The sequence below is a fragment of the Homalodisca vitripennis genome, chromosome 2 (genome assembly GCF_021130785.1).
Source record: "Homalodisca vitripennis isolate AUS2020 chromosome 2, UT_GWSS_2.1, whole genome shotgun sequence".
NCBI classification, from domain to species: domain Eukaryota; kingdom Metazoa; phylum Arthropoda; class Insecta; order Hemiptera; family Cicadellidae; genus Homalodisca; species Homalodisca vitripennis.
Window position 1 is genome coordinate 81482483 of NC_060208.1, and position 27108 is coordinate 81509590.

At 31.3% G+C, this 27108-nt stretch overlaps 1 protein-coding gene across 1 annotated transcript; it reads left to right on the forward strand.

Moving 5' to 3' along the window:
- The first annotated feature begins 506 nt into the window (after positions 1-506).
- LOC124355697 (sodium-coupled monocarboxylate transporter 1-like) lies at positions 507-26612 on the forward strand. Its single transcript, XM_046806856.1, has 14 exons — positions 507-563; positions 6633-6827; positions 9202-9361; positions 10438-10503; positions 12157-12224; positions 12458-12521; positions 14292-14446; positions 15898-16038; positions 17922-18030; positions 20231-20340; positions 20926-21112; positions 22317-22403; positions 24571-24719; positions 26196-26612. Exons 2-14 carry the CDS (start codon positions 6643-6645, stop codon positions 26536-26538), a joined length of 1824 nt encoding a protein of 607 aa, XP_046662812.1. The 5' UTR covers positions 507-563; positions 6633-6642; the 3' UTR covers positions 26539-26612.
- Positions 26613-27108: the final 496 nt, after the last annotated feature.

The window sequence follows — 27108 nt, forward strand, 5'->3', positions numbered from 1 at the left end:
AAAAATTACGACTTAGCTAAGTGAAACTAGCATAATGATTTTTCTCCTAACCTACTTTTATTTCTCTAACATAGACTATTTTAGGAGATATAAGTCAAACGGAAACGTTATTTTAAATATAATAATCAATTACTGCTACAGTATAGCATAGATTGTCTAGCTATGATGATTTTTTAATAGGTAAAACTTGCGAATTAAAAAAAAAATATATCCCCATAGTTGAAAAACACGTGTATGTATTTCAACTATAATAATTTATAGTTATAAATTACGTAGTTATATTTATAAATTATAAATGTATAATTTATAAATATGTCAGTCAAAATAAATAATGGTACAGGGTTACATGTTATTTTAGTACATGGTGTAAAAAGAATGAGTTAATTGAAAGGCAATTCAATTAATTATGAAACAAATATATGAAGCAATTAGATAAATGGCAGTTAAAACCTGATATGCAAATAACTGCAATAGGTAGTTTTTGCGATAAACAGTTAAATTTTTATCGTTGTTCGTGCAAATACTTCGTACTAACATTTGGAAGTAGCTCACTAAGTTAAAAGGTTAGTAATGGTTTTGATACTATTTTTATGAATAAAGTCATTAAATAAACAAATATATATATATATATATATATATATATATATATATATATGCACATTTAAAATTAATAAATTGATAAATGTTTTGTAAGAGCATATTGTTGTCTGGTGAATGGTGGTGGTTTGTGGGACTACCTGCTGTCAACATTACTACTACTTTATTCAAATATATTTATTCTATTGGTTATGTAACCTTAAACTAACGTTGATTCGCTCAAAGGATTATTTTAGTCATACGTTAAAATATACAAATTTCAGAATATACTAACTTTATATTTTATCTTGATGGTTGGATGTTCGGAAAATAGCCTCCCTAGAGCAGCGCTTCGGGGTCCCTTGTTTAAAGTTTTTCGCCACATTATAGTTTAAAACATACCAGTACAACCCGCGTTAAAAATCTCACTCCATAGTAATAAGTAGATAAAAATATATGGATTCTAGAGAACTTACTAGTACAATATAATTTAAATATAAAATACAGTAAACACCTTCACAAATAATAAACTGACTGTTTTAAAAGGAGACAGACAAATTAACCTTTAAAATAACATCTGAAATTAAAATTTACGATTTTACTATAAAAACTCTCAAAATGTAAATCATAGCTTAAGACATTTCAAAAAAAAAAAAAAAAAAAAAAAAAAATTGCTTAAAGATTTCACATAATTTTTTAAGTAAAATGGATGTTCGTATGGCCATCAGCACGATAGTTAAAAACCGTTAGAATTTGTATTGCAGAGTTCAATTTTGACGTGATCAGAAACGATATTGAAGAATACGATAAGAGTTTGTCATAAATATATTCCTATTTATTCAAAAACAACAGTTTCTTAAGTATAAACAAAAGAGCATTTTAATTTCATTTTTTCCTTATATATAATTCTTTTTACAATATCAATTAAATTTAAATCAACTTTCTTAAACATTTCATTCATATTCTTACCATATAAAATGCTTAAACATGTATTAGCCAAATGAACTTTAAAATCTTATAACTGTAATACCTAATTTTATCCTCTTTTTTATCTGAACTTAAAATTCTATAATTCTATTCTTTTTTAAAATCATTTTACTTCTTACAGTCTTGAAATTTTAACTATGATGTTTCATGAAAACTTTCTAAAAAATAGGTAAATTAAAAAATTTTTAGATTCGAGTAAAATACAACTATATAATAAGTAAATACAACATTTAAGTTAAGAAAAGTTATGAATAAAATCTCTTCTGTTTCTTTTGAAAGGTTTAAAATCACTCTTGCATATTACAATTTATAACGATAAAAATAACTTCTGTTTATATGAAATCTGTTTCGTGCTAGTTGAAAATATCTTGTGCGAATTATAAAATCTGTTTTGAGATTATTACAATAATAATAATAATATATATATATATAATAATATATATATATAATAATAATATATATATATATATATATAATATATATATATATATATATATATATATATATATATATATATATATATGCCCAAATCATTGTGACCGCTATTGCAACAATAACCATTATCTAGAAAAGAAGGGAATGAATAATAATGATTTATATAATATGAAAGATTGGGAATTAATTAAACGATCAAATTTAAATTATGACAATTTTCACTTAGAAACCCTTAGAGAATTAAGGCAATGTTTAAAAATATGGTATAGTATTGAAATATAGAAAAATTTGAACAATTAGTTAAAAAACAAAAAAAAAATATATATTTGTTGTGTAAAATGTAAAAATTGAAGTTATGAACAAAAAAGTTATAGTTACAAAGAAGAATTTGAAACAATAATATTTGTAAGCATACATCATACAGAACTGTTTAAACACATTAATAACTAATAGAAACATGTTTAAAACTAATTTAAAAAATCTATAATCACACTTAAATCTTTTAATTCAATATTTATCCATTCTTCCTCCAGGAATGTTTTTAAAATCATTATAATTTAAAATAATTGTACTATTAAAAATTGTATTGCCATATCTAATATTTTGTCTTCTTGTAAAATAATCTTAATTTGTATTGTTTAAAATATATTAGCAACGTTTAAGTTCTTGCACTTCTATGAATAATTGTTTGTATTTCTCATAAAAAGATTAAAAACTTCATCTTATAAATATCTACATAAACATACTGTGAAATGTAGAGGAATAAAGGAAAGCGTTGTGAATAATATATTATATAATAAATTAAATTAAATTGGTTACAAATTAATTCAAATCTTACAGCCGAGACTTCATACAATGAATGCTTGGTTTAAATACTGTAAAATACATTGTTAATGATCTACTGCACAGCTAAAAATCTAACCCGTAGAATTGGACGAAAAATATGTTTAAATATATTTTGACAACGGTGCTTTGATAATGTGATTAAAACAATCAGAATCTTACTGTAGACTTAGTAATCATTTTAACTTTCCTTTCATTGTAATTAGAATATAATATTAGAATAGGGTAAATCCGTATTCAGGCTAATAATCGCTCCCCCCAACCAGCCCAGCAACACAGTTTAAGAAAGCAACAAAAGCATCACCAGTCATTTTTAATTACAATAAAGATATGAACTTAATATTTACGCCTATAAATTGTGTATATTCAACCCCAAACATTTAAATAAAACTAAACACTTTTTTCATTCACTATCCTGAAATTGTCTGTACTTGGAGGTAACATTGCGATTGTACAGTAAGATATCCCTAAAGAGGATTTAAACACTACAAAATACTAGTAAAAATAAAATAAAAAAAACAGCGTGCTTTTGATTGTATTTCTGAAGTCTATTGCTTGGTTGTTTTTATTCAGGCCCGATATTGATAGATCCTTTTGGTTTTATCAGACATGCGTTTACTAACAGAATGGAAACATACAGAAAGAGATTAAAGATAGACTACTAAAGTTTTTTTGAAACTATTGAATGCTGTGTGTTTAGTAATTGAGATTACTGGTAGATGTACGAGTAGATAAGTTCATAGCTTTCTTAGTGAAATCATTTGTAATACGAAAGTGTCCTATGATATTTTTTATATGGAATTATTGGTAATATATCGAGCTCATTTTCAACTTATAGTCGTGCCGTCATAATGCAATGTTTACGCAGAATGATTAACAAACTCTTTCATATTACACAAATCATGTGACCAAGATGGGATTTTTCATGCTTTAGAAACTCGTGGGGCGTTGCCAATAAGGATTTTCGAAATAAGAAATTATCCATCGTAAAAATGTCCATGTAAAATTTCAGTACTATCGGATGAATAGTTTACGCATGAAAGCAAAACAAACAAACAAGGCCACTTTAGAATTTATAATATTATTAGGATAAACGTAAAAGCAATTACATAATAAGTATTATATCCTAATAGCTCACATTATGCCGTGCATGTTTACCTTTATGTTATAGATAGACTTTGTGATAATTGTACAAATTTTCTATTGTACAATAGAAAATTAAACTTTGCCAAATAATTATTTTCTTCCATTCTCGAAGTAAACGAATGCAAATTTCTCACTAATATAGTCCATCAGATAGCCTTGACATGAATTAACGTATTCGAGATAAGTTTACGTTTTACAGTGCTCTCTATATAATATTACCACTCCATAAAGTGGTTGTATATTAGTAAGGAAAGCGCGCGTTCTGATAGCTCTGATTATATTTCTTTGGTTATATGTATGTCGTCGGTTTAAAAAGTGGTTGAAGTCGTTAACGCTCATGCTCGTGGCGAAAGATACAATGCGGACACTTGAGAAGGTAAGCTAATATAAGCTACCGTTATACGATCTTTTCTTTAGTCTTTTACAAAGGTATAAGTACCGACAATTTCTTGAGAATTTAAAATAATTTAAAATAACCATTAATTGTTAAATTGTGATTTTTATGAAGTAATGAAATGAAATTTAACAAATAATTGTTTTATTATACCAGTACTAAATAGTAATATATTTTATTATAAACTGTCCATAATATATTTACCTTTAATCGTGTCATCAATTAGTTCCTTTGAATACAGTACCTTGTTGTTTCACACAGAAAGAATTATTGAACAGAAAAGTTTTGCAATACATTGAGCAATGCAGCATTTCAACTAACTTAGAACACAACTAAAAATCATGGTTTGGACAGATTTACTTGTACAATTAATATTGGTTTTAGGTACTAATAGTAGAAGCCCCAGCCCTTTGGAGCAGGTCTCTGATCGAGTGCCGATTACGTATCGACATGGTGGCTAGGCGGGAAATTCAAACTACCTACCGCACAGATGAGCCCACATCCCTTGAATTAAGGGATTGGAAATATCAGTTATTTCGAATCTACTTATTTTCTTAAAATAAATACGCACTAAAATATAAAGACGGCATTGTCACATTATAGAGCCAGTTTCCATGTGTCAAAGAATGCCGACTCTTTGATACAAATCAAACTCGTGATTGTCATGTCATAAGCCATGATAATGCGTTCTACACGGTATCTGGGGGTTTCTATGATACAGTTTGAATTGTGGCACAGAACCGCCACACTACTCACCCTTCGCGATTGATGTGAGGTCTTAGTCCATTAAGGGGAATAACATAGTTTCAAGATACTAAGGAGTAAAGATACAACGTACTGACCTACAGACCTAGTACTTTTGATTAAGTAAGTTACATAAGGCCTTTGATAGCGCTAATAAGTGGTAGTACTTTAGGGAGATGGTGTGTGTGTGTTAGTTTAAGGTAAAGCATTGTTAGTAGTGGACACGTCTTATAGATTACATTGTTTCGAATACTTTTTAAAACGGAAGGATATTAATAGAAAGCTGAAAGGACGATAACAATCGGTAATAATCCCTATAATCCATATTGTACTAAGCCTCACTGAGAAACAGGTTTCAGAGCTAAAGAGAGCGGATCTCTCTTATCTAAGAAGTGCATGGTCTCGATCAATAGTGGTATCTTAATGAAACATTTCCCTTGGGCGATAATCTCTCATCGGTAGAAAAGTATCCTTGAGGTTAAAAATTGTTGCTGTCAAAATTATCCATACGATTTAAGACTCCGTTCTGCCCCAGCAAATTAGAAAGTTTGCGTTACTTAATGGAGTTCCAATATATAAAAAACTTCTTGGGGCGGTTAGATATAACCAAGCTACACAAGCAGTTCTAATGTTTATGGTGGAATTTTGGAGAAATCAGAAGAGAAATCAAGTAACAGTAAATGTTTGATGAGCGGTGCTAGATTTCGTAAGGTGATCATACGTTTCTTATTTTAATGTCTTATTTATTAGATAATGTATTATGCAATGTATGAATATTGTAATATGCCATTTTATAACTTATGATCGTATGAAACCTTCCAAATCTAAATTTATAAAATTCGTTGCAACTCATGCAAAATTGGAATCTGAAATATACTTGGTGAATGGGTTTAAACAAAAGAGCATTAATTTAGCATATAATAAAATAATTTAATAATTTAGTTTATAATAAAATATATTCCCTCAAAATAATTTTTTTTAATTTAGAATTTCTCTCTGAAGTACTAAATTTGAAGGTTTGGGAACAGAGTTCTTTATGTTACTTTCCTGAGTGTCAAGGTAAATAGTCCCTTATGTCTCGGCCTTCTTGCTGTGTTAGATTTCTATAAAACGCTAATTTTGCTTGTCCTCTTTTGTTTTCTTTCGTGATTTACCTACATATAAGAATTGGGAAAATAATTTATCCCAAAAACGTCTCATATACTACATTAGAATTTATCTCATTCATGTAGCCCTAGATATTATAGTTTGATGCTAGAAATATAATTTCCCAGACGTATAGTTTTTGTACGTATACAAAAAGCCTTATATATTACAATGTGTACAATAATGTAAAGTTCATAATATAATACAATAATAACGTAACAATAGAAATCCTAAGGAATCAAGCCATAAAATGATGCTATACTATTACTTGTGGAGTAGATGCTATTCCATATACTATTATTTGTGGTGTAGATACTATTCCAGAGATCTGCTAAACACATCTGATTCAACTGTTGAGCAGGTACAGGAAAATGGAAGCAGAACTACATATTATGTTCTCCTGGGTAGAATATTTAGTGGTGGCGATCATGCTACTGCTCTCTGTCCTAGTTGGCGTCTACTACACCTTCTTCAACAAGCAGAAGACCTTCAAGGATTACATGCTGGGCGGGAAGACTATGGGAGTGCTCCCCGCATCTATGTCCTATGTAGCCAGGTTCGTAATATGAGACGTTCTGCAATCCAGCCACCATCAGGCACACCCAATGCTGGGACAGAAACGTCGTTGCCCTTGTAAAAACCCTTAGCTATATTATTTCATTTATTATGTTTAAGTAAAACTCTTATTTATTACCCTCCATCAAATGTAATAATCTGAAATCAATACAATATAACAAAAGCTATACGAAAAACCTACTAAGTACTGTTGTATAACACTTTTATTTCGCAATATATAATTAGTTAGTAAAATCGCCAATTTATACATTCGTATAGTCATTGCCATCTGCATGCCCAACAGTTGTACTTCTATAAAAATATTTACCGTTCTTAACATAAAAATATTGTCACGAATAATATGTTCTTTCTAACAATCGAAACGGTTCTGTAAACTAGGATACGTGAAGTTTTCATCTGTACGTAATACACAGTTGTTAATATATGCTATAGTATCAAAAATGTTAACGAAACAGAAACAAGTAAAACTTAATCTTATTAGTCTAGCCTCTTTGAATTGTTGGCAAAACACACAAAATACCCGTTGTCATTTAATAATTTTAATTAACTATTTTGTAAATGAAACAGTTAATCAAAAACATCACTGTTTTTTCTAGTTATGTCGCAGGACAGAACAAGATATATGCATAATTAAAATATTCCTTATATGTATTTGACGTCAATCTATAACACGTATTAATAATGATTTTACATGGATTACTTTCTTCTTCAACATGACCTAAAACTAAGTTTAAAAATTACATCTTAATAAAAGACATTAACTCATAGTTTTGGCGTTTTAAATGTCAATTAGAGTTTTATTGTAACTTACTGCCACTGACAAATCATTTGAATATAAATTTTTTAAATCTATATTCATAAATATATGTTACGTGTAACTCTTTGTTTTCCATTACAAAAATATAATATTGAAAGCATAGTTTATTACTTTAATAAAAGCAATTATAGCTTGAAAAATCGAGAATTAACGATGATAATTTAATAAAATAAAAATTATTCTTTAAGAGTAAATACTTATTTTTACGAAAATATCTATATTCAATCTGCGAAGAGTCTCACTTGTCGGTATCTGTCAGAGAATCTACGTTGGTACAACTCGACGTTGTCACTGACACTTAGACGATACAATAAATGTCTAAATGCAGCACATTACTTACCAATAATATCGGCATATTAGGGTGAAAGGATAACTAAACATTTAGTGTTAGTTGGCTGTATGATCGACAGGTCTTATAGGCTGAGCTTTAGTGAAGCTGGAAAAATTTAATTTCTTCCTGTCCGCGGATAGCACGATATCTCGAATACGAACTGACCTATAGACTTGAAATTGTGCATGAAGCTCAATCATTTCCTTATGAGGAACAATGAGTTCGATGGTGGTGCATGTCATACCATTATATTTGGCTATGTGTTAGCTAATACTTTCACATAGGTTTTATGGGTTACCATGATGACAAACAAGGTCAATACACCCGTAAGATATTAAAAAATGTATGATATTAACACATGTAGCCTGACTATCCCAACAAATGAAAGATCATTTTACAGTTGCATGGTGTGTAGACTTGTTATTTAAACATTGATATGAAACCAACTTAATGAATTAAAAACTGAATGTATTTTAAGACATCTCAAAAAAATTTTATACATTCTGCATGAAAACCTCATTTCTACAAGATTGGAGGTTCTATAATGCGTCATTTTCGGGTTAAATTATTTTTTTACGATTGCCTTCTTAACTATCTGTCCACAGGACATCTCTAAAATGAAATTAACTATTCAATTTTGCATGCAATCTTTGCGAAGCAATTACATGACAGGTGGTGTGGTGTACTTCTACCTTGGTTATTGTACAGAGAGATTGTTAAAGTGGTTGAGGGTCCCTTAGTGTTGAACCTTTATCAGTCACATCCATTAGCCCTGTTTGGTGAAACTGAACTAGCTCCCATTTCTATAATACTGCATTAACTAGACAGTGTCCACTATCCCTCTTCATGGTGTATATATTGCAGAGATCTTAGCAGAATATGGTGTTCATTTTCCACACTTATCCGCATTAAACATCCTGTATGTCCGGTAGTCATGACTTGTGGTTGTTTTTTGTTTAAGTAAATTAATAAAGGGGTTATCAGCTGATCGTCTTAGTGAACGAAAAAATGTTTCCTAAAATGATGAAAGAGACTAAACTTTCTTTTATCTATGCCTGAATAAATACATTTACACTTAATGTAATATCAGTGATTTTTTATCAGTTGCATAATTTTCAATGTACTTACTTATGAATTTTATTTAATAATAATGCTTAAGTGAAAATTTCAAAGGTAATAAACTTGCTGTGAATTGTGTTTTTGCAGCTATATTTCAGGAATCGCTCTGCTGGGCATTCCTGTTGAGGTGTACTTGCATGGGACTCAAGTGTTCATCGGGCACTTGGCGTCTATAGTAGCGCTGGCAATAGGAGGTATTTTCTATCTTCCCGTATATTTAAATCTTCAACTTGACTCAATTTTTCAGGTAAAATACTATATGCTTTTCATTTATACTTTTCTTAAACTGTTTGGAATTGATTTTTAATAGTAAAATTAACGCTAAACGAATCAGTATTAGTAAAACTTTACATAGTTAGAAGACGTACAATAGCTTTGCTTCGTGCCTTATTAGTCTCTCCAGACATTTTGTTACTGAATTTACATCTTAAGGAGAAGAAATTTTATCAGCCCAATATCGGTATTACGGACTGTAATCTCATAACGCTTGCAATTTGTCCAATGACCGTTTTTAAAACAATTACTTTCTAAACTTAATTTAATTTAAGCAAGTTAAATTTTTTTGGACAAAATATTAAGTAGGGAAATTAACTTTGTATACATATAAAACATCTCTGTAAACACTTGACCCTGATCATCACTCACGCAATATAACAATGTAAATTTCATCTTGAATCATTTTTATGGTCTGATTACTAAACATCCCCATAATATTTTTGTATGTCAGCACCTAGTAGAACAGTCAAAAAGCGTTTATATTTTTATGTGTCCACCTCGTTCAGTAAAGTATTGTTAGAATTGGCTGAATTTTTAGAGAGCTATAGTGCTATTTATGCCATGGATAAACTGCTAAATGGAGTAGCAATTAAGGTTTAATTATTGTCTTTAATATTACCAAACTCACTGTTCACTGTAATACACTAAGCGGACCCTTTTCTGGCATGTTTGTGCTTTTTCTGTTAAGGTACTTAAATATACTTGTTCCACAGAAAGAAAAAGTAGCAGTGTAAAAAGTTTAAATTGGAGAGCAGGATGACGTTGTTATTTTCTGCAAAATGTGCGAATAAAAATTTAGCATGGACTAGATTTTGGGAGAGATTATAAATAATAACAATAAAATATATTCCTCCTTCTTTTAATGTAGAGAATAATTTATAAGGATATAATACTAAATATCCTTGTATTATAATAAATATGCTTTTATATTCAGAATTATTTATAGCTGAATCGTTATTACTTTATATATGAGGAAAGATAGTTTATTATGTGTATGTTTTCCGTACAAATATTTGTTTATTAATGTTTTTCTTTTCAAATTTTCAGTATTTGGAGCTGAGGTTCAATACCAGGGTCAGGATTCTAGGCACACTATTGTATACCTGCATACTGGTGAGTTGGCACTAATTTATCAATATAATTAAAACAGATATATGATTTGTTATTTTGTTGCGAATACAGAGTTATAAATGGAATGACACTTATTCATTACTTAATACTCTGAATTAGGAGAAAGAGCTGAAAATATTTAAACAGTTAATATTCAAAACATTTGACGATTTAAAAGAAAATTTTAGATTGCATGGTTACGCGATCGGCATCATGACTACTCTCTAAGTGTTTTATTTATAAAAAAACAAATAACAAAATGTGAACTATTATGTCATATAAATAATGTGCATAAATGGTAAAAGATGAAAAAACTTTTTTCGACCAGTTAAGACAATGGTATCAACTATGTACGCTTAGATCCTACAAAATTCGATTTAGTTGTGATTTAGCTTAGATTGCGGTCAAAATATGGGTCGTTTCTCCTGTATGACTGCATTTATAAAAAATGTTCTACACGAATACAAATTGTACCTATATTGTATTACTTGAACTTCTAATTGCAAATGTTTAATGGAATAGCGAAAAGAATCTTTGTGGTTGACGCTCTGAAAAAACGCAATTGTAAAGAGTATGAGAAGAGCAGAAACTCGATTGATTTTTATTTGCATGATTATTGCGGAGTTTTTATGTTATTTCTTTGGTGGAAATATTATCAGTGTACCGATTAGTATCAGCAAATAATAAAATTACAATAAAGCCTTTTAGCCTGAAAGGAAACCTGAAGTAAAAACTGGATTATATCTTGCGTTATCATTTGAATGTTTTAAGTTGAATTATTGTTACTCTTGGTTTATAGCAAAAATTTTCAGTAAATACATTTGTTTACAACACTACTGTATCATTTTAAGTAAATATATAATATATAATATGTATGTATATATATATATATATATATATGTGTATGTGTATATATATATATATATATATATATATATATATATATATATACAATACCAAAACCAACCTAAGCTAACTTTATATAAAATGCGGTCGTGTAATAAAAGAGATAAAAAACAACAATGCTCATAAAACAACGCATAGCATGTTATAGCATGTTAATTAATAATCTACCTTAACGATGGTTATTATTTATGTAGTCTGGTGGACTGGTAGGAAACTACTGAGGATTTGTCGAATATCTTTCATGATTTTCAAAATTATGGGAAAACAAAACTATATTGATCAAACAGTGATGACCAGTTATTTTTATTTTAAAAGGTTAACAAAAATCAAAATTCAATATTTTTGCTCGAAAAAGGCATTTAGTTTAAAATAAAATAACTTGGAAAGATGTAATGTCGGTCTCACGCAGCGTTTCTGATGTTCCATCAGTTCAAATGCTCTGTTTTTTTAACTACTCTACGATATATTTTAGATCCCAAAAACCTATTTAATAAAGTCTTTTGGTGTTTTCTGAACGAAAAGTAACATTGAGATTTCTAACGCTGTATGATTGGAGAGAGTTAAACTCGGTTCTGTAATGCACAGTAGAAGTACTTTTATTAGACGCCCAAAAGAGCATTGAATGTTTTACACTCTTATTTATGTCTTCATTTCTCTTGTGCTTGTGGTTGTGCCTAACCCTATTGTGCAGTTGTGTAGATTCAGTCATTTCAGTATGTTGTAAATTACAACATGGTTTTCTTTTTACAGGTGGTGTATATGCCTGTTGTGTTATTTGTTCCAGCTATTGCGTTTAATCAAGGTAAATGCACTTTTAAGTGAGCCGAACCATTTCATAATACGGCTATAACTTCAAAGCTTAACAAAATAGATGGATTTTTATAAATTTAAAAATATTTGTATGATATAAGGCGTACAGCACATAACTTATAAATTCATTTAAACTTACTGAACTATATCGTTACACTACTTAAATTTAGATGTGACAATTTATATGTAAAAGTTTTAGGGAAAACAGATGAAACTGCTGAAATGTCCATCTTTGTTACAGTTACAGGTCTATCCATGTCTGCACATGGGTTACTAGCATATGTTGTCTACTGTATACCACCTTTGTAAGTATAGTTTATAACAATGAAACATAATTAAGAAAATTATAAGTGATTTGTCATAAATAGTGTTTATGACCATTATTGGGTTTCCATTATGCAAAGGCTGCATTATTTATTTACTAACAATAACCCACAGCTTTGCACGCAATTAAAAAAAAAAAATTAAATCCACAGTTTTTTAGTGAAACCACTTATGATGTAATGTAATAGAGCCCTATGATATTTTCCAAATGGAAGTCGACATATACAAGAAATTTTCATATTATTTGTGTTAATTGGGAAGAAAATCAGAGGTTAAGTAAAACTGCTGTTCTTATTTCAGGTTTTGCGCATATATGAACACTTCTGATTGGGATGAATCAGATATAATATATTACCCACATTACAGTTGAGGTTGTCTTGTTGCCCCGTTTAATTATGCAACTGACCTATGCAGGTTGGAAACTTAGTTCCAACCTTTTTAGCCTACATCTAGTCTAAGATATTACAATGCCTTGCACTAGAAATTAAACAATGAAGATAAGATAGTTAGTTAGATTAGTTAGTCAGTTAGATTAGTTAGTTACTAACTGTGATAGTTAGTATCTCTTTATCGACGTGAGTGTTTCACCCCTCGTTTCCACCGCGGTTCACGATTGCTTAAACATTTTCGTGCCCCCTTTTAAACCCCCTTTTTATTGTGTTTACTCGTTTGGTGGAAGACTCGTTTACTTATGTTGATGGGAGGGCTCCCTAGTTTCAATATCTCGTTTTTATACTGCGTTCGTTTACCATGACGTACTGGTGTGGTAAAACTTACTACATAGACAGTGTTTTGTCATCCCGAGGCAGACTCGTAGAACAAATCCGTGCTTTACTGTGTGATGTGAGGGTTAAGACTTCATTACCGTAAGTTACACAGTAATTCCGTTTATTTTGACTCTACACAGACCCCATTTCGTAATAATGTAACCCTCTGTAATCCAGCTTTCTTCTTTTTTAATATTTACACGTTTTCACTACAGTATTTTTCCTCCTAACGAACCTCTTTTTAGTATATCATATATATTTGTATGTTACCCCTTTAAAACCAACGTGTTTATATGATTTTTTATAGAAATAACAAATTTTTTAAAATAATTTCAGTATATTAAAATATCTAAAGGGTAGTTTATGTACGCCACGGTACCAGTTGGGGACGAAAAAGTTACTTTTTAGACCTTCCATCCTAGCTGGAAAGTTTACTAGTTTTTTTTTTATTTTACGACAACAAACATCTTTTAGAGGTTTAATACCATATACAAGTAAATAGACGTTTAAAATTTTACAATTTATCTGTTTACAAGTATTTTTTTATCTAGTAAGGTTTCACAACGTGGTGATGATTCAAATTTAGAAAATAATAAATCAACAAGCGAGCGATTAAAAAGTAGTTATATCAACGAATATCAACAATTAAGTCTAAGAGCCATTGGTGAATATTCAATTTGGTATAATTTTTAAAATTACAGCTACAACAAATCTATTACTTCCTATATTGTTCTAGAGAGGATATTTGCATTTTAGGTGAGTACGAAAAACAATGTTGGCATACTAGGTTTCATATAATATTTAACTGCACGGCATCTAAAAAAGATTTTAATGTAATAGTTTTAAACAAGTATATATCAAAATATGCCAAAACCTATTATAGTTTGTAATAAGAAGCTATTATCATTAGTCCAGGAAAATTTCCTATGTCATGTTGAAGTTTGGCCAAATTAATCTATTGGTTTGACACATTCATGTTGATAGGGAGGTCTGAGAGCAGTAATGTGGACCGACACCATACAGAACGTGTTCACACTTTTTGGAACGATATTTATTGTTGTGGTGGGGTGTTGGAAACTCGGCGGCCCACGAGAGGTTCTAAGAATAAACGAACAAGGAACAAGGCTAGAGCTATTCAAGTAAGTAGTGACATATAGACTAACACACTTATTTTATCTTAAAGTATTTACCTTATATTGTTTACAAGAGTTTTAAATAACTGGATTGTACCAGACAATTTAATATACTGTTAAACAACATTCAATCGATTTAAAACACTTACAGCCCCTACATTAAGGATTGTTTTGATATATTTTTGATATAAAGAACATGAGTATCTTACATGAAGGAAGTTGAAAACAATACTCTATAATAGTACTTATGAGAATAACCTAAAACTCATGACACTCAATTTCATATTAACTTGTGCCACTGTTAAAAGAAAATAGCTGTAACCATCACGGTATCCTTGTCAGATGCAAGATATTTAGTGAAAGAACATCGATCGTTTCTGGAATTTTGAAATGCAGAAATGAAGTTTCATCCGAACTTAAAGCCATCTCCTTCAGTGGTAGATTTCGCTTCAGTGAAGTTCAATAAAATCCAATGAAGGAATGTGTACCAACATAGAATTCGATCTTGCCTATATGGAAACAACGTTTCATTCAAATATCAAGCCTATACTTCAATATTAAAGTATCCAAATAATACCCCAAGTAAAATAAGGCTTCACCAAAGCTCAGCGAAATCCTATAAATGGATTCAAACCATCATTAAAGGCAACCTTATCTATGTAGAAATGAAGCTTCGTCAATTTCAAGACTGTACATCGTTTCGGTTTTTGAGATATCATGCTTAGAGACAAGAAGTGAAATTTTTCCTGCCTTCCGAGTGATGAGCTTCACAGACGCCCAGCCAATATACAGTATTTATGATTAAGCAAGATTGACTAAAAAGGGGCTCTAAAGGGAAAAAAACTTAAACTAAAATAGTTCTCTAAATAGGTATTCTTATGAATATTGTTCGCCATATTCTTGAATTCTAGAAGATGACTATGAACCTTCTACTGCCAACAATAATGTTACACACATTTTTAACAAATCTGTGTTAGCTGGGCAATAGTATTCCTGTAAGTTCTTCAATGCCATGCTCTTCCATATGTGAAACAGGAAGAAGGCCATAATTTACTTTTCGTAATTTTTGTCTCAGACGAAACACAAATTGGATTTATAATAGGCTGTCCTTAGCAGCCGATTTTGCTTTAGTGTACTGATTGATTATCTTAAGTGATAATCAGGCAATATTATCTGCTTTTGACCCAACATGGGATCACATTACGATCCCATAATTGATTATGTAATCTTCTTTCATAATCAATTAGAGAAGTTCAAGAGATTTTCCCTTTGTTATATGTTTTCCCTTTTAACTATAAGTAATGCTTTTATTCTTATTTTGAGTTATATTACCTTCAACTGTACCAGACTCTCTGTTTGTTCAATGTCATATTGACTATTCAATAGATGTATATTCAGTGTGATTAGCTCAAGTGAGTGAGCTAATCAATAACACATGGACTTTACGAACATTTCAGCTTTGACCCAGATCCTACTGCACGTAACACTGTGTGGACTGTAATAATCGGCTACACGTGTAACTATATGACTGCACTTGTAGCCAACCCCGGGTCCTTCCAGAAGTTCCTCTCCGTTCCCACGTACAGACACGCCAAGTGGTAAGTTTTCTTCACCATTCACTTTAATAGAGGGTGCTACCTTTGGGGTGTGATTTAGTTTAGCATCTTTTTCTATAAAGATGGCTATTCACAGCAAGGAAACAGATGATACTTATGAAAGTGACCATAAACGTTACTAGGAGTTTACGATTGATACTGGTGTGCAAATCAATGAGTACGCAGGGATTTCCCTCTCCACCAATCACACTCGACAAACCTATTCTTGAAGTCAGTCTGTGGATTACAAGGTCTTCAGTTTGAACCTTTGATGTTAGCCCTTAAATAAAAATAGGACTATATTGGTTCGTGCCAAGCAATGCAAGACCAGTTTATTTTGTGGCGAATGTTTACAAATATGTATTACACAAGGTGATACAGTAAAATACTTAAATAATGTGTAGAAATTGAAATATAGGAGAACAATGTTAAACAAATAGAAGTTCAAATGTAGGTAAAGGTCATGTTATGGGAAATTACCAACCAATAGTAGTTTTACTTAAAATTGTAAAATGCAATAACAATAAGAAGTTTGGAATAACCAGCGTGTATCCACTGCTACTTAAATATATGATCTGTTTGGAATAATGCAACTAATGACGGTCTTAGGCTTTGGAGTGCATGTCTGGCAGGTAGCACTACCTACTGGGTGTTTGTGAGGAGTGGTATTAAAACGTATTTTATGGGTGGTCAAAAAGCGGGTAAAGACGTGAAAAAAGGTAATCTTTGTTATTTAGCGGTTTTTAAAGACCTTATGTATATATGTTAAAACCTATACTTTTTTCTTAAAGTATGATTGGCTGGGGGAACACTTTGTGCAATATTGATGTGTTTCCTTATGCTCTGTTTTATTTGAATCAAGGTGAGGGTTACTCATAAGGAAGGGAAATCAGAGATCATATTAAGGGTCTTTTTACTTGGTATAGAACGAGTGGTCAGGGTTCAGAACATGCACGTAAGAGCTATTTATGGATTTGCTATTTGTCTTATTCAAAAGGATGGGTTCTCAGAGATTCTGAATATCCATGTGTTTCTCACTCCGTAAGATACATGTAGTACGCGTTTGTGCACTCGAGAGATTGCAGTGTTGATCATAGTAGAAAATAATGTTTCTCAAGCATGAGAGCAATTTATTTGTATAATCTTCACGGGAAAATTATAATAACACAACAGAAGCCTAAGAAATAATCATGAAAAAAAATCATGACAAAACATAGCTTGAAATTGTAGAAAAGGTGACATTCTGAGATAAGTAAGCCACATTAATTATAATTGGTCGTTGGTTGACTGTTAAGCTTACTTATTAATTGTAGATTTTTATGTACCTTACAAAAACATCCTACGTTATTGTAAAGCCTACATTCACACTAAACGATTTTATTTATGTTGGTAAGATAACAGGATTTTGGACAATGTCATTGTTATATGTTACAAGAGGTATAACACAACGTTTCGAGGATTGGAACCTATCCTATTCGTCAGGAGGAGAGGTATTAGTACATACAAAACTAAAGAACAGAAGGAATGAAAATCAAAACCCCAAGATTTAGGAATACCCAAAACACTTTTCTTTCTCTTCTTTTCTTCTTTCTGTTGTTTATTATTATATGTACTAATAATTCCCCCACCTAACGAAGAGGATAGATTCCAATCCTCAAAACGTTGTGTTATACCTTTTGTAGCATATAACGATGGCAAATATCCGAAATATCGTTATCCTAATAAACCTTCCATTTGTCAAAAACAAACTTTAAGCAAGGAGTTACGTAGGTAGTTATAAAACTACTGAATGATATGCGCTTGGCACTATTGTAATTTACTCAAACAGTGAGTATTACAAGAGTTATTACAAAACTACTTAAATATTAATAGTACTTGTGTTTCAGGGTTCTGTTCTACAGCGGCATTGGGTTTATAGTGATAAACACCTTTTGCTATTTCCTTGGAGTCGTTCTGTACGCGAGATACCATCACTGTGATCCTGTCGCCGCAGGTGTAAGTTGAATGAGTACACTATTGGTGTAAGCGCACCAAGTTTATGGTTTTCTTTGGTGTATTTGAGATAATTAATCACAAATTTAATTATGTCGGTACTTCTGGTAGTGTGCTTTGAATATGTATGTAATTTACAAAGTAAAATTACAGACTGTCAGTAAATAGATGCATATTAATAAGTCAGTATTTGTTGCAAGTAACTAACTAATTATGAAACTGATTGAAAATAGTGAGATATCGAATAAGTTTGGAAATACAGAATACAAATTGCAACATTTGTACATTTTCTGAATTGTACAGACAAGTACTTTTATTGGTGCAGTGATCATTCATGTTCTACTTAAATTTTATACATATATATATATATATATATTACACAACTTTTATATTTAAAAAAATTTGAACAGTTTACTTAATGAAGGAACAGGATTTTCCTGACATTTGCTATCGTTCAGTGATACACTACGTTTTTAAGAAGAGATCAGATTTCCAAACGTAGTGTTACTGATTTTTTGTATAACTGAACTATGGCAAATATCTGGAAAAATTCTGTTTCCTTCACAATCCTTCCATCGTAAAAAACAAACTTCAAAAACAAAGAGTTTATTTTATATTCCGACCAAGAAAATAATATTATAAGCAATGTAATAAAATATTAAATTATTATTATAATATTTGAAAATGTAATAAATAATGTTGCTAAACAATTATATAACCGAAAAGAAAAAAATAACACTTCAACGTTCCAACATTTATTATATTTAGATGAATCAGTACTTAATGGTTGCTTGCTTAAACGTAATAATTAACCAAGAGTTAAAAAATTATTTAAAAGATTATTATACATTACTGCACCAAATTTCAACAGGTAATTTGAGATTCACTCTTGCCAGGTTCAGTACGTACGGCTCATGTAGCTATTTAGAACATAGAGTTTATTTTTGAATCCATACTAACTATTTAATTTGATTCAATTTTAAATAAATAGAAATAACTGATTTTAATAAAACTTTAATTTGTGAAATCTTAAATAGAACATTAAATTTTAATAAATTAGGTAGTTTTTATATCCATAGTCATTGACAATTTAAAATATTAAAAATGCTGAAAACCACGCACATATCTTTTTAACTGCAACAGTACATGATGTAGTCAAAATAAGGTAAAAACCGGCATGGCTGCTTTGATAGATCAAGCCATTTGTAAACGATTCTTACATAGGCAAACATAAGACCTAAAATGAGATATAAACTGGCCCTGTAGACTTGTTGAATATTCTGGGAGTGCCGATGGCCGAGCGGTCTAAGTCGTTGGACTTTGGGTCCGAGTTAGAGATAACGCGGGTTCAAATCCTGTCTTTGACCGTTGCACATTTTATCAGTACCATCAACCTCGTACTGTATCGACTCTCCCCCTTATTCTGTTTGATAAGATCCTCGCAAAGGCCAGTGGCACATGAGGACGGACAGATTAAGGCTTAAAAGGAGATCGGCCTCTCCTTTTTTTTTAAAATAATAAAAAAAATTCTAGATTGGCAACTAACTACCACTTCAGCCTTAGTAGATAATTGTCGCAGCCTGAGTTCATGTATCCAAAATTTACAATATTCTTATTCTGCCTAACACTACTATCCAAAATAATATCTTTATTATACAATGTTCTTTGTATATGTTGAGTGGTTACAATTAAATTAAGGTTTTTTTCAAAATACCAATGCACACGGTACAGTGCTTGATTTACACTCTGTTCAGAGGATAATGGCTCTTATAATATTTCGGAATCCTGGTGTCTATGTTCCCGATGTCCTTTGCACAGTTGATTTCATTCTATTTTAATATTATTTATTTTATAAACTTATTATAAGCATATCAAACAAAGAAAATTAATAAACTTTCCGGGTACATATACAAGTGTAATGATAGAATGTAAATGTATAGGGCTATGTTAAAAATCACCATTCCACTACTTTAACAAAACCACTGTTATACCAGGTTTTGATCATTTTCTTAATTTTGGATAATACATTTCAAAACATTAAAAGCTAGTTTCTGTACACCACGATACCAGTAGATAACTTAAAGCGTTCAGATATAAGGCGGTCAGCTGTGAGTGTTTGTGTATTGGTACTGTAATCCTCTGGGGCAGCGGCTCTCCGGAAAGAATATACTCGTAGATTAATATGTTATTTTTCGTTGCTCAGGTTATCGCTAAGGCCAATCAAATGGTGCCCCTGTACGTGATGGAAGTTGGTAGAGACTATCCTGGACTCGCGGGACTGTTCATGTCTGGAGTCATGAGTGCAGCTCTTAGGTAAACTTACATGGCTTTATCCCGCAATTAGAGAACACGTCTGTACGCTGCAATTGCAAATCCTTCCTCACTTGGCTCATACTTCTTTTCACCCTTAGTCTCGAAAATAAGATTTTAGTTCATGTGAAACTTTATATGTTTAAAAACTTTTGCATTATTAAAACAATAACTTTGCATTAAACTCTTTTTTGGCTACTTTGTGGTGAGTAGGAAAAGAAGCACTCTATTAAATAACGAATATTGAAAGTATTAGTGATTTGTATGCAGAATCATTCAAACCTTTTTAAAATGGTGATTTTTAAAACATTTCTCCCTAGTTAAAATTTTAGTCGTTTTTTATGTTTGTAAAATACTCTGAGCAAAATGCATTGAAGATGTTAGCCATCATCGGAGAGAACCGATCTCATTATACTAATTTGTTTGGTAAAATGGCTGCAATTAAAATTTACACAAATATTGGTGTTAGTAAAATATAAAATTAATGAACAAATCATAGAGCCTGAAACTGTTGTAGTGATCTCCTTGTGTATGTTTACCCTATTCGATTTTCATAGCTGTAATTACAACTCTCAAATTATGTTTCAGTACACTGTCGGCCTGGCTTAATGCTGTGGGAGGAATATTGTATACAGATTTCATGGAAGTGTTCTATCCCAGAGTAAAACACTCTGAAGAAAAACAATTCACTATTATAAAATCAATTATCGTCATCGTATGCATAATTTCCTCATCGCTGGTTGTAGTAATTGAGAAACTAGGGACCATCTATCAGGTGAGATCCTTACCGAACTTGGACTTTGTAATTTAATGTATTTGTTAGTCAAGTAATTCAGCACGAGACGAACAAGGAGGTTACTAGTATACCAGTAAATAATTCAGGGTAAACATGAATTAGGATGAAGGTTAATCGTATTATTAGCAATAATTGACAGTTACAAAATTGATTACATACCTATTAAAAATATCAATAGCAACTGCTATTCATCCCTCCACCCCTCAAACCTACAGATGACGCGAGATTTTCTGGTTAACCTCATTATAGATGCTTCTAAATTTTTTCTTTACATCTGCCGCTAAATGTGATTATAAAACTTATTAACTCCGTGTCAATCATGGTGTTTATCATTAATAACGTTTTACAATTACATGACAATTTATTCTAATATATGATAACCTTAAACCATTATTAAATTTGGCCCGAAGTAACTAGATTATCAAACTACCAGAATTGTTCAGAATATCATTTTTAACTATTCGACAAAAATTATCTTGTTTATTTAATATATACACTTATTTAACTTTAACAATATACGCAACATAGTCAAAATAAATAGGATATAACTTGACCGATTCATATTACGAGAGAAAAACGAAATACTGGGGTATTGTTAAGCTTGAGTACATAAATATTAGGCTTATTTCCTATCTAACTGTTGAGAGTCAAATTATTTACTATGGTGTAATTAGTCTGTGTTAACTCATTATTATAACGTATGTAATGTTCTGCGTAAACTTCCCCAATGAGAAATTAACGGTTGACTTTGACTATTACAGGTGACAGTGAGTATGCTCAGTATTGCATATGGTGCGACTTTGTCACTGTTTACACTTGGGATATTCTTCCCATGTGTGAATTAACGGTTGAATTTGACTATTACAGGTGACAGTGAGTATGCTCAGTATTGCATATGGTGCTACTTTGTCACTGTTTACACTGGGGATATTCTTCCCATGTGTAAATTAACGGTTGAATTTGAATATTACAGGTGACAGTGAGTATGCTCAGTATTGTTTATGGTGCGACTTTGTCCTGTTTACACTTGGAATATTCTCCCATGTGTGAATTAACGGTTGAATTTGACTATTACAGGTGACAGTGAGTATGCTCAGTATTGCATATGGTGCGAATTTGTCACTGTTTACGCTTGGAATACTCTTCCCATGTGTAAATTAACGGTGGACTTTGAATATTACAGGTGACAGTGAGTATGCTCAGTATTGTTTATGGTGCGACTTTGTCACTGTTTACACTTGGAATATTCTTCCCATGTGTAAATTCAAAGGTAAGCTAATATTTTTAAAATTTTTACACCTTAAACAAAATGCACATATATAGTTTGAGTGTTAATCTCGCATTGCTTATTTACCTATTACTTTCTGAGTGTACCTCCTGTGCACTGATGATTTTAATGAATCAAGTTTTAGAAACTGTGAAATGTTTTTGAAACTTGTAGTTTTTTAATACATTACTAGAAATGTAGTACAATTTGAATAGTTTAATTTATCCAAGCCCAGTCGTCCCAATGAGGTTAAGAACCAGGACTGGTCCTTCACTAGTGCTGCGCAATGTCTAACCAATTATTTCACTACGTCTAGCGGTCAGATAGCACAGTGAACAATGTTCATGAAAGGCTTATGTGTTCTATCTTTTGTGTAATCAAGGCTAATTTAAGGCAGTGAGAATCACTTTGTAATGAGAAATGGTTTTTGTTCTCTTAGGAAAAGAATCTTAGAAATTGCACTTAGTCCTTAAAGGACTTTTGCGCTGCTTCTGTAGTTACAGGATATTCTGGATGGTTAAGGAGGGGGAAGGGGCCGCCTTCTGACGAGATCCGTCAGTAAGGATTTTGGGTATTAATCTTAGTCATGTTCCCTTGGAAGGCCAGCTCTGTACCAGCCTCTCCAGTCAAAGCGGAGAGGGGTGGCACGCAGTTATGTTCAGGCAAGCAACTACCTCCAACAGTTAGAGACCCACACCAACTCCAGTATATAACAGTTATCCCCGCGGTAGACTAGACTTATCGATCTACCCTTGAACCCAATATCTCGATATCTGCGCTAGTGATGTGCCGCTCCTGGACATCCTAATAGCCATTTTATAGACATACTATAGGGTTGTCCAGATTTAAGTGACATCACGTTTTTGCGGTACTCAGTGTAGGTTCAACTGGAAGTTATAAACCAGCCAGAAGTAAACCCTTCTAGGGAGAAAGGAGAGTTTAGATGTTTTAACTCCAAAGGATAGAAATTCCCGTGCAGAGGGAGAAAGAAGTACGCTCATTCTGAGAAAATTCCTCACATTAGAATCTCTGACGGCTTAAAATAATCAGGAACAGTTTTTGGTCACGTGGTCAGATCTCGACGACCAAACTGAGGCTTGGACCAAATGCGTGAACTACTAACAGAATATATTGATTAAATTTTATATAATTTAAGTGTGAAATTAAAATAGTACCAAACTACTATTAATAAATATTTTCTATGTATCATTACTGTAATTGATAAAATATAATAACGAATGGTATTATTTATATTTCTTTTCAATGAACTAGATTTGGATTTAATCATAAAATATTAAAGTACTAATTTGTTTTTACAACAATTTAAGTAATACTTTATTAGGAAACATTGAAAAACAAGTAAACATCCATTAAACTTGTGAAGATTTTAAAATATCATTATAATGTTTTTGACTGATCGAGTCCAAATATACCTTAAACTTGGCTATGAATGTATTTGAAATAGAAACTAGGTTCTTGGATAAGCTTTACAATTTTGATTATAAATAACTTTATTTCTATCTTTAAATTCAGCGCTATTTTTGTATGTAGCACAATTGTCTACACATGACGTAGCTAATGTGGGAAGAGTTGTAACAATGTTAATGTTGAGTTTAGCTCCAGTTCTCCTTCCTCTTAATGCAGCGTCTGAAATCTCACACTACCACAGACTTGGCGAAATTGCAGGGGGTTTTGTAGATCGTGTTTAAGTCTTCGTGTGCACTCAATTGTGTACGTGATGAGACAATGAGAAAACTTCTTCACCTATATTGCAGTATATTTTGTAATCGTGGGGTATGTGATTTCGAAACGATGTTGAGTTCATTTTGTGCTTTTCGTCACCAACTTTTTTAGATATCTTCACACGAACATGACTACAGATTCCACAAGTCAAGTATGTCACAGCGTCAGAATTTAGAAACTGCAATAAGAGGAGAACGAATAGGAGTTAACGTAACATTCACAGTTGTCTAATAAGTTCTGGTAAAATGACTATGCAACTAGACCATTTAAGTATAATTAATTTTCAATTTGTGACTTTTAGTGTTTAATTAGCAGCATTTCTAAAAGTTTCTCATCCATGTATATCATGTAATTTAAATGAAAATCTCATTTTTTAGATGAGCAATTAACAAGAGAATTGCATTGATGTTGCACCATTTTATTCTAGGGTGCCATAGCATCAGCGGTCGCGAGTCTGCTGGTATCCAGTTGGGTGATCATAAACGCTCAGTTATATGCTTTGGAAGGAAAACTTCGATTCCAAGGGAAAGTCACCAGTATAGACAATTGCCCTGCCAATATAAGTGACAATTTTAAGTGAGTAATGAACAAAATAAATTTAACTATATTTTAAATTGAAGGGGTTCTATTTTTACATAATTAGGTAATCATTAAATAAAAGTTTATATTCTAACATTAAACTAACGTCCATAGAACCAAAAAATAATGATTTATGTTATTTTTTGGGATAATTAATTGTTGTATTTCTAAAAAAGAGTAATTATAAATTTGTAACATACTGAAACCTAATTTTCAAATTCTTATTTTAAAAAATTGTGTAAAATATTCACATGTCGCACTTAATAACATATCCCAATCCTTTTAAAAATTGTGGGAATTAAAATAGTATTCCAATCTTAAATTTTGTTTCATCATAGATAAAATTACTGAATATTTTATAAGGATACGTGTAGGCTTTAATCGCCTATAAAACCGAGTGGAAAGACTCCTATTCATTTTTATCACATATATACTGTATAATTGCTTCCAGTTATTCCCAGTCATTAAGTCTTTTTTGAAAGGACTTCATTAAAAAAAATATTAAGTAGTATAAGATTTGAATCAAATTTGATTGAAATATATATCCAGAAATTTCTTCCTTTTAAAACTTCTTCCTTTTCTCCTTTTCCTTAAGTTCTTATTCTTAATTTATCTTCAACCATTGTCTGAATATTGTAGCACTCTTTTCCGCCTAGGAACAGTTGTTTGTCAACAGTTATTTTTCCAGTTATTACACATTATTATGAATACCCAAAAGCCAAATTATCATATTTACATAGAATTTTGGGACAAATGGGAGCTTTAATCTGATTACTCTGGGGGTTTTCTTCTGTCCTACACCTTTTAAGTATCATATATTTTTCTTGCAGCTCTTACTTATTATTCTGAGCACAGCACACTTACTCACAAAAGAGTTAACCGTAAGTTAAAATACAGCCCTAACACTATAGCACATTATTGAAATATGCCCATATGAATAACACCCCAACAGACGTTGGAAGACAGGTTCCGACAATGGTAAATCATTGATTTCAGCGTGGCTAAGCTCAGCTGGACATAGCAAATTCTACCCCCTCCCCCTCATCTTATACATACTTCTACGCTGTGTAGGTGTGTAGGTGATATGCTGAGAGTATTCTGAATCCATGTCGCACTTCCACACAATAGAGAGACGGGACAGTTAGAATTCAAAAACTTTCAATGAAAAGCGCTTACACCTCATTTTCCTGTTAAGTTTTTCACAATAGATTCTCAGGAAAGTTCAAAACTTTTATGAACAATATAAATGAAAAATGTATTAATATTAGTTTATAGCATAACCTGCGTTGTTTTTAAGCTAAACATATTAAGTGCAATTAATATTAATTTTTTTTTCGTTATTATATACATTTTTAAAACTAGTAGTGGTGCGTATTTAATTTAGGGTAAACATTTTTGAACGAATATATAAAAAAATAATTAATTCACTGGTTCAATTAGTTTATAACCTCAATTTACTGACGATTGTTCCAGTTCCAGTACTTCAAGCCTCTTCAACTATACTGGGGTAGGATCTCCCGTGGTTGCGGATAGTTCTGTGCCACTCTTGTACCAACTGTCTTACAACTATTACTCTCTGCTTGGCACTCTGACTGGAGTAGTGGCAGGCCTGATCGTGTCCTTACTCACCGGAACTCCCAACACCGCAACAATGAACCCTGACCTCTTCAGTCCCTACGTGCGCAGATTTCTGCCAAGAGCGAATCAGCAATTACATCTTAACAAAAACGAGTACATGTTAACACATTTAAATGATAGTGAGAATCCAAACATAGATGTCGTGGATCCGCTGAAACCTAATGTTGCTACACATTGACATTTATTTGTCAAGAGATTTCTTAGAATATCAACTACAGTTATTGTGTATAAAAATACAGTTTTTTTATTACATGCCAGTTTCATTTTTATTCCTAAAATGTAGCATAGTAATTCTACTAAATACTAGACGCAGCATTATTACGTAAGAAAAAAAATAAATTATAGATCTTAATAACAATTTGTGATCAAATGTCTTGTAAATAAACAAAGTATGTAAACTTAAAATACATTTTAGTATTGTGTTGAATAATGAAATAAGGAAAGTAATAAATGAAGTAATATGTGGACCTACGTATACATTATAAAATATAAAAAATACATCTGAATAGTAAAATATTTAAGTTACGGCTAATCTAAGGAAATATGTTCTTCTGAAACATCTATTTAAGTTTCAAGTACGAGGTTTGCGACCTCCTATTCTCACAATGTTAACATTATGTACTTTTTCTCAGTAACCATTCTAGCAATAGCAATTGAATTTTTGTCATACTTTGAATTGAATCTTGGAAATACTTCAACACACGGTTAAAAAAATGTTCATTAGAAAGTAGTTTTCTGGTTTCTTGTT

Coding starts and splice junctions, on each gene's coding strand:
- LOC124355697 (XM_046806856.1), top strand. CDS start 6,643: ATGGAAGCAGAACTACATATTATGTTCTCCTGGGTAGAATATTTAGTG. Junction 12,225..12,457: donor CAAGGTAAATGCACTTTTAA/GTGAGCCGAACC, acceptor TCTTTGTTACAG/TTACAGGTCTATCCATGTCT. Junction 21,113..22,316: donor AACTAGGGACCATCTATCAG/GTGAGATCCTTA, acceptor TGAATATTACAG/GTGACAGTGAGTATGCTCAG.